This window comes from Pistacia vera, unplaced genomic scaffold, assembly GCF_008641045.1.
Source record: "Pistacia vera cultivar Batoury unplaced genomic scaffold, PisVer_v2 Contig548, whole genome shotgun sequence".
NCBI lineage: Eukaryota > Viridiplantae > Streptophyta > Magnoliopsida > Sapindales > Anacardiaceae > Pistacia > Pistacia vera.
In genome coordinates, this window is record NW_022196388.1 from 44,518 (window position 1) to 57,531 (window position 13,014).

At 34.4% G+C, this 13,014-nt stretch overlaps 1 protein-coding gene across 2 annotated transcripts; it reads left to right on the forward strand.

The window, feature by feature from the left end:
* The first annotated feature begins 6,063 nt into the window (after positions 1 to 6,063).
* On the forward strand, positions 6,064 to 12,274 carry LOC116107754. Of its 2 annotated transcripts, none has more exons than XM_031394045.1 (4): positions 6,064 to 6,467; positions 7,891 to 8,217; positions 8,990 to 9,893; positions 10,063 to 12,274. In XM_031394045.1, the coding sequence occupies exons 2-4, from the start codon at positions 7,969 to 7,971 to the stop codon at positions 12,099 to 12,101; spliced, it is 3,192 nt and encodes a 1,063-aa protein (XP_031249905.1). In that variant the 5' UTR covers positions 6,064 to 6,467; positions 7,891 to 7,968; the 3' UTR covers positions 12,102 to 12,274. The 2 variants fall into 2 exon arrangements, with proteins under 2 accessions (XP_031249905.1, XP_031249906.1); XM_031394046.1 differs by having other exon boundaries at positions 10,156 to 12,274.
* The last annotated feature ends 740 nt before the right edge of the window (positions 12,275 to 13,014 follow it).

Below are 13,014 nucleotides of genomic sequence, written 5' to 3' on the forward strand. Positions count from 1 at the left end.
AATTTGGTCAATTCAAAGATAAACTTTATTTTCCTCGTTGCTTGATTCAAAGTTTGATTACTTTACATGTTGAACATAGAATTTGATTGCTTTTCCATGTGGGTTCTCTTTTCCTAACATCATTCTTCTTTATCTTAATCAAATCCTAATTTGAAGAAGGGAAAAATTAAAAATTAAATTTTTATTTAAAAACTAGTTTAAAACCGGTTCAGTTAGAAACCAGTTCATGAATAAATTTAGTCTAGTTTCGGTTTGAATTTTGTTTGAATTGGTTTTTTGGTTAAAAAAAATGATCAAATCGATTCGATTAACTGGTTTTTTCTACCCCTACCAAGTAATGTGTTCCCTTATATAACTTTGATGTGTAAAAGATGTAACGCCCTACTTGAGGTACGTAGTTAAGATTTATTGTATTGTTTAAATGTTCATTGATTCAGCTTTAATTGAGTTTGCATGTTGAGTTGGTTGAGTGTTTGCCTTGAAATTGGTTGAAACTTGAGGAATTTTGGAATGGTAGTCTTCGCCGGGCGAAGAGTAGTCTTCGCCGCGACGACGTTGGCTTTGTGTATGGCGGTATCGGCTCTGTAATTTTTCGCCGCAGCGACGAGTCGACTAAAATGTGTATTGAGGTTTCTAGATATTTCTCCATTAGGGTAAAATGACCATTCTACCCCTAATTAGCAGGAAAAGTGGGGAGTGAAATGTAAGAAAATTTCATGGAGAATAGGTGAGTGTGGGGGTGTGAGTGTAATGAATTAAAGGATATAGATAGAATTTCCAAGGAAGAGCAAGGGCAAATTGGGAAAGGATGGTTATAATATAAGCTAAAAAATGGTTAAGTGAAATAAACCCTTCATTTCATCCATTTCCACCGCCATTCTCATTCTCTACTTCCTTTCAATTTTCCTTTCAATTTTCCCAAGATTTCTAAGGACTTTAAGAGAGCTTTTGGGTAATTTTAATAGAGATTTCATCTAAAGCATCCTAAGGTAAGGATTCTTGCTTTAGATGTGAGTTTGCTTATGGTTATATTGAAGTCTTATATTGTTGTTATTGTTCTTGTTCTTGTTTTAAGTTGTAGAGAGAAGACAAGACAACAAGTGGAAGGAAAAGTGCTAGAGAAGTCACTTTTCACAAGGTAAGTAAATCCAACCAAGTTGAGTTTTGAATAAGCTTTTGAGTAGAGATTTAAAGGTTGAGTAGATATGTATGCATGTATAAATATGTATTATGCTTGTTGAGAAATTGAGTTGAGATGAGTAGCTATTTTGTGGTTGTTGGATACACTTCATGTATGAGAAGTGTTTTAATGTGTATTGAGAAATGGAAATTGAGATGAAGTTTGAGAGATGTTGTGTAAACCTATTTGGAAGTGCTTTTCTTGATAGGGATTATGGTTATATGAGGGAGTTTTCTCCCATTTTGGATGGCTAGAGAATGAAGTAGAGTAGTAATTATAGTAGAGTTTTTATATGCACATGAGTTGCTTGATGAAATGCCTAAGTGAAAACATGTTACCAAACTGTCCTGTCACAGCTGTGACCTTTCGAGTGATTTTTGGACATCTTACAGATTTAACTGGGTTTAGACCAAAACATAAAAGTTATAGCCCTATCTCTAAACTTTAAAACGAGACAAAAATCGTAGCAATCCGATATGTATAACTCAAGTTATGCCTTCTTAAGTGTGACCTACGCAGAATGACTGTCTTTGATGCAACATTGCATTTATGCTTTTCATGAGTGCATTAATGAGCATGAATCATCCATATGCATTAATTATGCATTAGAGAAAGAGTAGAAAAAAGGAGTAGAGAACTTTGAGTGTGAGCTTTATTAAGAGAGAAAAAGAGAATAGAGTAGGTTGTGCGATGGGGAACCCGTGAGTAATGGGTAGAGTATTCCCGCATGTACGCTGCATTGAGAGAGCGGCATGAGTATGAGAGAGAGAAGTGGTGTAGCCCGTGAGAGTGCATGCGGATGAGGACTATACCCAAGAGTACCTGAGAGAGAGTTTATACGCTCATATGGCCAAGGGTTCCGAATCCATGCATAACTGAGTCCGATCGGCTAGAATGAGTAGAAGTCACAGAGAGCGGGAGCGAGTCCCGGCCGTGACTTACAAAAGAGAGTTAGTAGAAAGAGTTAAGAGAAAGAGAAAATAGAGAGAAGTATAAAAGAGAGAGTAAATGAGAATTGTAAAGAAAGAATTAGAGAGAGTTACGGGGATAGATGAGTAGATGATTTACTTATTGAGTATTAGTTGTGCTCACCCCGTTGTTTCCTATGTTTTTGCAGGATCTAGGTAAGGACACAGTCGGATGGACATCGACAAGCGAAGGAAAATGGCTACACTGTCCACCTTGTTTTGATACTTTTGTACATGATATAACTTTTTGTATAAAGAATGTATATGTTTAATAAAAGAAAAATTTGGGTTCAACTTTTTATGCTATATTACATGTATTTTACTATGCATATTTTAAAAGAATATGAGTAGAATAGAATTGTTACAAAATAGGAGTTAAAATGTTAAATAATATGTTAACATCACTTGAGCGACACATCATTTATGATGGAAAATTTGGAATTTCGTTTCGGAAGAGCAGTATTATTCTAAACTTAAGCACAACGCATTATTTTAATTATCCCATAGAAATAAGGTTATATATAATAATTGCCCTCAAATTTTTGTATATTAACTACGTAAAAACATTTTGGGCCCTCTTAGTTATATATTATCATAGCACCCCTTACAATTAAAGTATAATCTTTCTTTGTAATGGGAATCATGCGTCGTATTTAATAAAAAAAAAAAAAAAATTCAATGAAATTCACGCAGTTTTTGGTTGACTTTAGGTCACTCCATCAATGTTTTCACAATGCTAATGGTTAATTAAGAATCTTCTTTTTCTCCTAATAAATTTCCTAATTAATTCTCCTATTATATATTACTTTTAGTCAAGGTACTCAACTAATCTTTGAAGTTTCATAGACATCTTACAAAATCAAATCAAAAAAACTACAATATTATTATGATAAGTGATCCTATGGTTTGAACCAAAAAACTAAAAAGAGACAAACCTCTTTAACCACAGATTAACTTTTAACTTTTGGGATTAAGTCTCCTTATTATTATTGTAACATAAACGTGTTTCCAACAATTATAAATATTTGATCAAATGTATCGGGAGAATTCAACAATTTTAAGAAATATTCTATGCTTACAGCTTGCGGACCAAATAAAATATATTTTTATAACTGTGATTAATTTTTCAAACATCCTAAACTTAAAAATTTGACCAAGTTTTCAAAAATAAAATTTATGTTTTTTTTTTTATTTAACAAGTTCCAAATCATATCCAAAATCATTTATTGGATATGATTTGTGAATAATATTGGGTAGTTGAATAGGGTGAGGATTTACGAAGTAAAATTTAAAAATTAACAAAAAAACCCCATAGGTTTGCTAATTTAACTAAACACCCCAATGTATAATTTTTTTTTTAAATGATAAAAACACTCCCACTACCATAGTGCCACCGCCGGAATCTGGCCGGAAAATGGCGTTAAGACGCAGACTGGTCGGATCTAGCCGGTCGTGTGTCGACATGACATTTTTGGCCAGATCACATGGATCTGGCCTAAAAAGGCTAGATCTACGGCCAGATCTGGCCGTTGAAAGCCCGCAAAGGCCAGATTTGGCCGTCAGATCTGGCCTTTTTCGGCCAGATCCACTGTGGATCTGACCGGAAAAGGCTAGATCGGTGAATTACCGGCTAGTTTGGTCGTTTCTACGCCAGCAACTATGAGTGGGTGGGGGGGTTTTTGTTAATTTTAAAATTTTTTCTAGAGGTGTTTAATTAAATTAATAAACTAAGGGTCTAAAAGAAATTAAAAAAATAGAATAGTATTTCCCAAATAATTAAACAAACAGGTATTTTGGGAATATGGTATACAAAGTAAAACAAATGCACCCATTATGGTTTACCTGGTCTTTTGAGTTTTTCAGATGTTTAATGGATCATAGGGATTAGTTAGGTGTTGGTCGGGACACCCCACTTATCCAAAAAAAAAAAAAATAAAAAAAAATTGAAGGTAAAGCAATAAGAGTCATAATTGGGTTGGATAGATGGTAATTAGAGCAAAAGTGGGGTCATAATAGTGGTTGAAGACGAAAATGACCAAATGAGTTGAAGGAGATATTTAACATTTTTTAGTAAATTGATGGTTCACCTTCCTAATTTTCCAAGACTCCAACAACTTGTCTTTTTTTTGTTTATTTGTCAACTCTTTTATTAGAGGCTTGTTTGAACAATCAAGTCAATTATTCTTCTTCTTTTCATTTATAGTACTAACATTTCTTATACCACTTAACATAATCTTTCTTTATTTACCATAATGTTTTATTTATTGTCATTGTTAAAATCGTTATTAACAAATTTTCTCAAGAGTTTTCGATAAATTATTATTTATTGACAGATTTTTTTTTTTTTTTTCAAAAGCTTACTTAGGCCAATGATTGTGCGTTGATTTGATTGTTGTTTCTAGCTAGATTCATGGATCTGACCATTTACGACCATGAATCTAGCTGAAAACGGTCAGATCAGTGCATAGTTAGCCAAATTTGACCGATTGTACGTCGTTCTAACGATTTTCGGTGGCGACTGACAATCGTTTTGGGTGGTATACATGTAAATAGTTTTCAGAATAAGGGCATTATTATCTAAAAAGTTAATTACTTGAGGGAAAAATGGTATCAAAATTAAGATTAATTTATGTAAAATGAGAGACATTTTTGTTGTGCATCATTCCGATAACTTTCGACGACGATCAACGACCAACAGTCGTCTTAGCTGGTTAGAAGTTTTCTTTAAAATTTTAAACTTTTATTGTGATCGGAGTGTTTTAGTTAAATTTAAAAGATTAAAAGTAATAATCTAAATAATAAAATAATATTAATATTAAAAAAAAGAAAGGTAATCCGGTAAAAGAATCTCCTAGATTTCTTTTATTTCCCCTACTGAATATATTAATTATTTATACACACAAATTTAATACAATATAACTAAATATATATAATATAATATAATATTCTTTCATGTTTTCCAAAGTAATCGTATTTTTAATAATAAAACATTTCCACTGCCAAACGCCTCAGCAAAAGAAAAAAAAAAAAAAATTAAAGAAGCAAAAGAATTTGGTAAGTTTAATTTAATAACATGATCTGCTAACTTATTAAGGTGTGTTAATAGGGCCCACTGATATTATTGTTTTAATTAAAATATTAAATTGAAAATATCAAGGCTCTGTGTCTTGCGGCAGTAATCAAGTGTGTGGTATAGTGCTGTAAGATTTTGATTTGTTTTTGTTTCCAAAAAAAACAAAAATAAATAACACAAAAAGTAAATTATTAAACTTTTAATAAAAGAAATGGTTAAATTAATACCAAGTTATAATCAAGTATTAGTGAGTTGTAAAAATTTATATTTTTAAAAGTTTGTTAATTTTACCAAATTACCTTTCTATCTTAAACCTCTAGAAGATTTTTATTATTTAATTATTCATCATAATTAATGTAATTAATTTAAAAGAAAAAAAAAATCAACTTTTAAAGAATTAAATCATTTTGGTCCCTGCAATAGAATCTGATAGTAACATTTAGATCCTTATTATGAGATATCAACTTTTTTTAAAATTTCTATAAATGTCTAAAGTACCCTTAATTTTAAGATCAAGGGTATTTTAGACCTTACAAAATATAAATTATAAAACTGCTACCTTATAACAAGGACATAAGTGGTTACTATCAGATTCTACTGGACCTTATGTCCATAAGGCCAAACCTTAAGGACCAAAAGTAACTGCAACTTCAAAGTATTTAACCGAAGGACAAGAGTGATGGACAGTCATAGACCTTAGAGAGAAGAGATTCTCCAAGAAATTTATTATTTTACTTATAAAATTCCAAAACCAAAAAACAAAAAAGAAACACATTAAATGAGGAGGAAAGAGAGAAAGAAATTAAAAAAAAAAAAAAAAAGAGAGTAAAGAGATTGGGAGAGAGAAAGAGAAAGAGTGTTGTTTTGTGACAGGTTTTTGATGTCTCTTCTCATGTAAGTTTCATTTGATTGTGTGGAATTTCTTTTCCTTTCTTTTTCTGGGATTTCTCTCTCTTTCATAAACAAACTCTTCTTTTTTCTATTCTCTCTCAATATCTTCTTTGAGACAATGGCCCAGTAAGCTGTAAGCAAGCAGATCCAAAAATCCCACATTTTCTGTGCTTTTCAGAATACCCACTTTGTTTTTTCAACACTTTTCTCAGCCTTTATCTTCGTTCAAAGCTTTTCAAAAGATGCTCGCTTTGATGTTTTTTCTTTGTGCTTGTTGATTCTTGGAGTTGCAGAGCTCAAATTTTATGAAACGTTGAGCCAGAGAGAGTGAATCACTGGTGTTTTTTTTGAGAAGGTAATGATATAAAGATGTGATTGAAGATCACTTTTTTTTTTTTTAATGGTTTTGATTGTCTTTTTCTTTGTATTTTCAGCTGGATTCCTGTTTTTATGATTCAAGTTATTGGATTTTTGCAAGTTTTTGTTTTTGTTTTTATTTTTATTTTTTTGGGTGACTAAATCATCACTTTAATACTTTACCATTCTTTCTTGCATCAAATATTCATCGAAGAAGCTTGACTAAATGATGTAATAATAGTCATCGTGTATTATGGCTTCAATAGACTGTTTTATAGTTTTTTTTTTTGGGCTTTCTTTTTTCCTTATTTTATAACTGGGTTATGCTTTGCTTAACGTTTGGTTGAAGTAATAAATTTGGTTTTCTGGGTATCTGATTTTGGTTGCATATTTGCCGTAGATTCTTTATTAGTTCATCTCTTTTAATAATGAATTTAGTCAACATTTTCTGTTGGCTTTGAGCAGTACTGATTTCTGGATTTGCCAACCTTTTTGTTCCTTTCCCACGTAGCCATAGATTCAATCCTTGTTTTTGTTTATTTATCTTTTCCTCCTCCTCTTAATGTGGGTTGTGATTTCTCTTAATTTGATCCTTCTAGCTTTCTTAAAAAATTTGCTGCTGGAAGAACTAGCACGAACTAGTTTTGTGTTTTATGCCTTCAACCCGGAACTTGTATGTGTTAATTGAGTTTGTGTGCTTGTATCTACAGTTTTTCAATGGCATTTATTAATGGGTTTTGTTTATATGATACTAGTTGAGATCCGGGTGATTCTAGCTGCTTATTAGCATTTATGTTCAGAGGGATTTGCTTTTGTTAACCTGCATTGAATTCATACTTGCAACTTTGATTTTAGTAATTTGTTTAATGTGCTTGCTCTTATGACTGTGGTTTGGACTTCTGATTGAGTCTACATTATTCATTCAGTTTCTTTTTCCCATTTAAGACTTTATTTCTATATGCAGTACAAATGAAACGCCATCAAATGCAGAAAAATACTGTTGATTTCAAGTATTTTCAGAATCTTTGTTTCAGTGTCTTGATCAACCAAGTTGTGAGTTGATGTTTGCAATAGTACCAAAGAAAACTTCTTTTTGTCTACTAACAAAAGTTTACCTTAAGAACTGCCGAACATATATATTGCCACATTTTAAGACGCATAACAGCATTGCCAACAGGATCAAGGTTTTCACCTGTTCATGGGGCACCCTTTTGTGAAATAGTCTTTTTCTGCTCCGTATGTTTAGTGTTCCTCAGCAAGATAGATTGTATTTTTGTAAATGTTTATACGGGTATAAATATTTATGATAGTAGCAAATTTTATTCGAGAGTTCTGATATTTAAAAGAACAATAAGAATGGTGAAAAAGCCAAATATTGTCGGGTATGCCAAAAATCTAATCTATTCTTGACCTTGTTGCAGGTGCTGTCTCTTAATGGTACTGAGGGTACCAAGTTGAATTGTGCTATCTTATTGAATGAACTTAATGTTCCAACACTAATGGCACTGCTGGGAATGCAAGCTGACATGCAGTATAAAAGTTTCTTTCCTGGACATTATTCTACTATGGATCTTAACTTGGATGCCAATGGCTCTATATGGCCCTTAAATAATATTGATAAAATCTTTATGAATGGACATGACTATAATGGTGCCTTGTTACTTCCCTCTCCTCATCAGCATTTGGTGCAAAACAAGGATACATTGAAGCAGGCAATGCTCAAGCATGAAGCTATATTCAAGGATCAGGTGTTGTTGTGTCTCAACTTTCAGTTTTGAGTAATTTAGCTTATTTTATCTCATTAACTTAAAAGCTCATTTCCATGTTGAATAGAAGTTAAAATCCATATCTCTATAGTTTCTGGATAAACCTTCATGTACTGAGGAACAAATACATGGGGTCAGCATATTTTAAATTGTTGTCTAAATATATAGAATTTTAGATGTTTTTATTTCTTTATGTCTTCGAGACGATTGTATGCATTTCTCTGATCACTCTGTTCTCATGCTGTGATTCTTGTAAATTAACTTTGAGCTCTGGAAATTTATTGATTTTTGCCAAGATAAAGAACTATAATTTCTGTTTGCCTCTATGGCATGCAGTACAATTTATTCAGAGATCCCTGAGAAGTGGGAATTTTCTAGTTTATGATGCATTCTGATAAAATTTAAATGTACTACTGTAGCTAAGCGTCTGAAGAGAAGCAGGTGTAACCAACTCCTTTAGATAATTAAAGTTTGAGTCAAAGTGCATGGTAGATCTATTTTCTTAAAGATGAATGTCAAAGCATTGTTTTTATCTATAAATTGAGAGGGAAGGAGACCTATTATTAGGCCTCTAGGAATCATTGTCTTGAACCAAATTATAAATCATTTCTTTTTCGTGGTGTGTTGTGTACTTGTGTATATGCATTTGTGTTTTACATTTAGCATATCTTATTCATGATTCTGATGCAATGAATTTGTTAACATTTTTTATCTATTTGCACTTCTTAAATACTCAAGTGTTTTGACTGTCCAGATTCGTGAACTACATCGCCTTTACTGGAGACAGAGGGAATTAATGGATGAAATGAAAACCAAGTTGCTAAAACATCACCTACAGCTGGAGACCTTACTATCAAATCCACTTTTGTCTCAGAACTCTTGTGATTATGCCCAAAAGACATGCCACGTGTACAGCTTGCCCCAAATGAACCCTGCATGCGACCGATCATCTGTTTTAACTGCTGAAAACAACCTACCTCTGTCATGTTTTAAAGAAGGAAATAGCATGTGTGCAGGTCCTGAACCTGCTCAAACTAAATTCTCTTTAAAAGGCTGTGAGTTAGAGTCTAAGTGCAAGAAGTTTGGTAAGAAGATCTTGGATCTTGAACTTCCACCTTATGAGTACATTGATAGCGAAGAAGAGGAATGTTTACCAAAGGCAACTATGGTGTTAGATTATCCTCCCAAGAGTAATCAACAACCATATCATGGCATTGGCAGTTTCAACTCAGCTTTCCAGGGTGATAATTTGACTCCCAGTTCTATTTCTGTAAAAAAGATCTGTTTGGCTGACTTGAATGAACCGATCAAGCCTGAAGAAGAGGTAGATTCCACGTCCATGTATGTGGCTGACTTGAATGAACCAACCAAGCATGAGGAAGAGGCAGCTCCTAGATTCAAGTTTTTGGCTGATTTGAATGAACCCATCAAGCCCGCGGAAGATGCAGCTTCTGTGTCTAGTGATTTTCCAAGTTCTGCTGGCAACAAGGAGTTCCCTTGTCTGGATCTGTCTCAAAAGTCTAATTCAGGCCTTCAAGTCTTCTCCACAGAGTTGATGCAAATTACCAAGAAAGGAAGTGATCTTGAAACTTGTTCTGAAGGTTTACACCTGGAAACAAACAAAAAGGAAAAGTGGCCATCTTCTGACAATGAAGCAGGTGAGAATCCTGTCGTCAGGTTGCATAAGAAATATATAAATTAATTACATTTTTGTTTGACTGTTTGGCATTTGGTCACTATTTGTTTGCTTATCATCCACAGGTTTATTTATTCAAACAGCAGTTATTGTTAGTTAGATGACTAAATATCTTGTACCTCATTTTCCAGGACAAAGTGGAAGTGATTCCATTTCTTTAGCTCCAGGTTTTGGTGTAGAGAGATCCATGTCTTTAGAAGATGCTGAGCTCAAGCTAACTGAAGGACAAAGTGGAAGCGATTCCATGTCTTTACCTCCAGGTTTTGGTGGAGAGATATCCATGTCTTTAGAAGATGCTGAGCTCAAGCAAACTCAAGAATTTCCAAGGTCTGGTCTCATGGATCAGAGTGAGAAAAAATCTTGCAGTGAAGGTTCAGAGAGCCTTAGAAGAGAAGTCTCCTCTAATAGCTTTCCTGGCACGGATACTTGTCAGCTTATTTCTTTGGCTGATGTAGGGAATTCTGAGGCATCCTCAGTTTCATCTTGGAGAAAACATGTACATGACATTATGCGGACCCCTATAGCAGTTCAAGCACTCCCGTGCTTTAACACATCTGCACCATTGAGGAAACGTTCTAAATCATCGGCTGCAAGCCCTTGGCTTACTGGTCAGAAGTCTAACACACCATTGATCAGTTTTGATGGTCCGGACTGTAATAACGATGATTTGGCATCTAAGCACCATTTTCCTACAAAATTCATTAGCCTTTCCGTGGAAGTGAAGCCTGCAATGGATGTTAATTCTAATTCAGTGTCACATAACTGTTCCTCGGATAGAGAAAAGAAGCTTGAAGATTTAACTAGGGGGTTACCTTGGCTTAAAACAAATTCAATATGTAAGAGGAAACGTGGTAAAAGAAGTGAGCTGTCAACTCGAGTGGAATCTGTCTTAGAACGAGCTAATTTATCATGCATCCATGATGTAGAGCTGAAAAAGGTTGATGCAAGCAACAACTCAAGTGACAAGGCGGTTCGAGGATTTCAAAAAATATATAATAAGCCTCCTCATGTGTCCAATGGCCACTCTTCATCCCATCAGTATCCATCTGAAGATGAATACATCATGACTAAGGAGAATATCAGAGTAACTGATATTAATGTGGATTCTGATCCTGTGACTGAGTCAAAAATACAGCTATTTTTGAGTAAGGATGTTGCAGGGGGTGGACTTCATAAGAGAACTTCAGATTTTGGAGTCACTATTGACCTGAACTCAAGCATAGATGAGCATGACTATTCACCAGCACTCACTCTTTCAACAGAAATGGATTTGGAAGCGCCAGTGAGCCCAGAAAATAAGGAGAGATCTCCACCGAGAGGAGAATCAGATGAAAACCATGTGGGGACACCTTTTCGATTCTCTGGAAAGGAAGATGAGGATGTGCAAATGGATCTTGTTGGTAATGCAGTGACGGCTATAGTGTCAGGACAAGAACGTGGGGCTGTGCTAGATGAACTTGTTGGGACTGCAGCAAAGGCTATAGTTTCCATATCTTCATCTACGGTTCAAACTTGTTCAGAAACTGCCGCATGCGAGCCATTTGAACCTTGTTGGAGTGACGAGCTGTATTGGTTTGCCGGGGTAGCTTCTTTAGTGGTTGATGATCCTGATTGTGAATTTGGAGTAGCTCTGAGTTGTAAGAACAGTCAGGATAACGATGAGTTCCTGTCTGATGGTCTCGACTATTTTGAGGCCATGACACTGAAGCTGACTGAGACAAAGGTCGAAGAACAGTGGGTTAATAAGAGCAATGACCAGAAAGACCATAAAGAGGAAGAAACAGTTGATACTTTTTTGATGAGTCAGACAAGGAGAGGCCGGATGAGAAGGAGGAGGCAGCAGCAGCAGGACTTCCAAAGTGAAATTCTCCCAAGTCTTGCTTCTCTGTCAAGATATGAAGTGACTGAGGATCTGCAGACAATAGAAGGGCTAATTGAAGCTGCTAATTACACTTGGGGAACATGCTCTACAAGAAACATGGGCAGAACTTCCCGGGCAAGGGGAAGGAGGCGCACAGGCATTTCTACTTCCAATTTAACGGAGATTAGTTGTCTGGAAAAGGGAGTTGAGGAGGGAAAACTCATTGGTTGGGGGAAGATAACAAGGCGGCGAAGGGGGCCAAGATGTCCTGCTAGTAATCCTCGCCTTATTCAAGGGCAAGTACATTGAGAGTAAGCGAGATATGTTTATTGGTTTTTTGGGTGGAGGAAATATTGAACCATGGGATTTCATGTACATATCTACTCCAATATGGTATATGCAATTTAACATTCATACAGGAGAATAGAAACTTGCATGGTTTTGCAGTGATATATTATATTGAGCAATGTGATTGATTTGTAGATGTTTCCAAAACCAAATGAGATTTAAAGGCAAAATTGAAGCTATTGTTGTCGAAATTTTCATTAATAGAGGTGGAAGTTTGGTAAAAAGAAAATAAAAATAAATTTAATCATGAATTTGGGATGGTCCAGTGATTCATGCGAGTACTCGTGTATCATTTAATTTGACTTGTTTTTCTGATAAATTTCATGTACCAAGTAGAAGAATTATAAAATAGAATTACAACTTAAATTCATTGACATAACCCCATAACCATGAGCTTAATTATAATCCCAGTTCAGAAGAGAATTTTAGTGAAGCAAGTTTACCAATTTGATTCTTTGAATTCAAAGGTAAGAGTGAGGAAGCAAAGAATAAAATAAAAAAGTTATGCATGTATTAAGGATGCTTTATAAGTTTCATAATTGATTCAAGGCTTTTTTAGAGTAAACCCCATCGGTTTCGTATAATCCTTTTAGAGTACTCGTTAGCAAGCTCCCATTTTTCACGTACCGTTACCCTGATCTGTTAGAGTAAGGGGTAACTTGATGATTTGACAATGAATAAAAAATATCTTCAAATAAAATAATATAATTAAGGTCATTTTAGGAAAACAAATTATTAAAAAAAGGGTATAAATGTCATTAAACTCTGCTTTTGACTTTTCAATAGATCAGGGTAACGGACCGTTACAAATAGGGGCTTCGGGTGCTTACAAGAAATCTATGGGGTTTACTGTAAAAAACCTTTGATTTTTTAT

Coding starts and splice junctions, on each gene's coding strand:
- LOC116107754 (XM_031394045.1), top strand. CDS start 7,969: ATGGCACTGCTGGGAATGCAAGCTGACATGCAGTATAAAAGTTTCTTT. Junction 8,218..8,989: donor AAGCTATATTCAAGGATCAG/GTGTTGTTGTGT, acceptor TTGACTGTCCAG/ATTCGTGAACTACATCGCCT. Junction 9,894..10,062: donor ATCTTCTGACAATGAAGCAG/GTGAGAATCCTG, acceptor CTCATTTTCCAG/GACAAAGTGGAAGTGATTCC.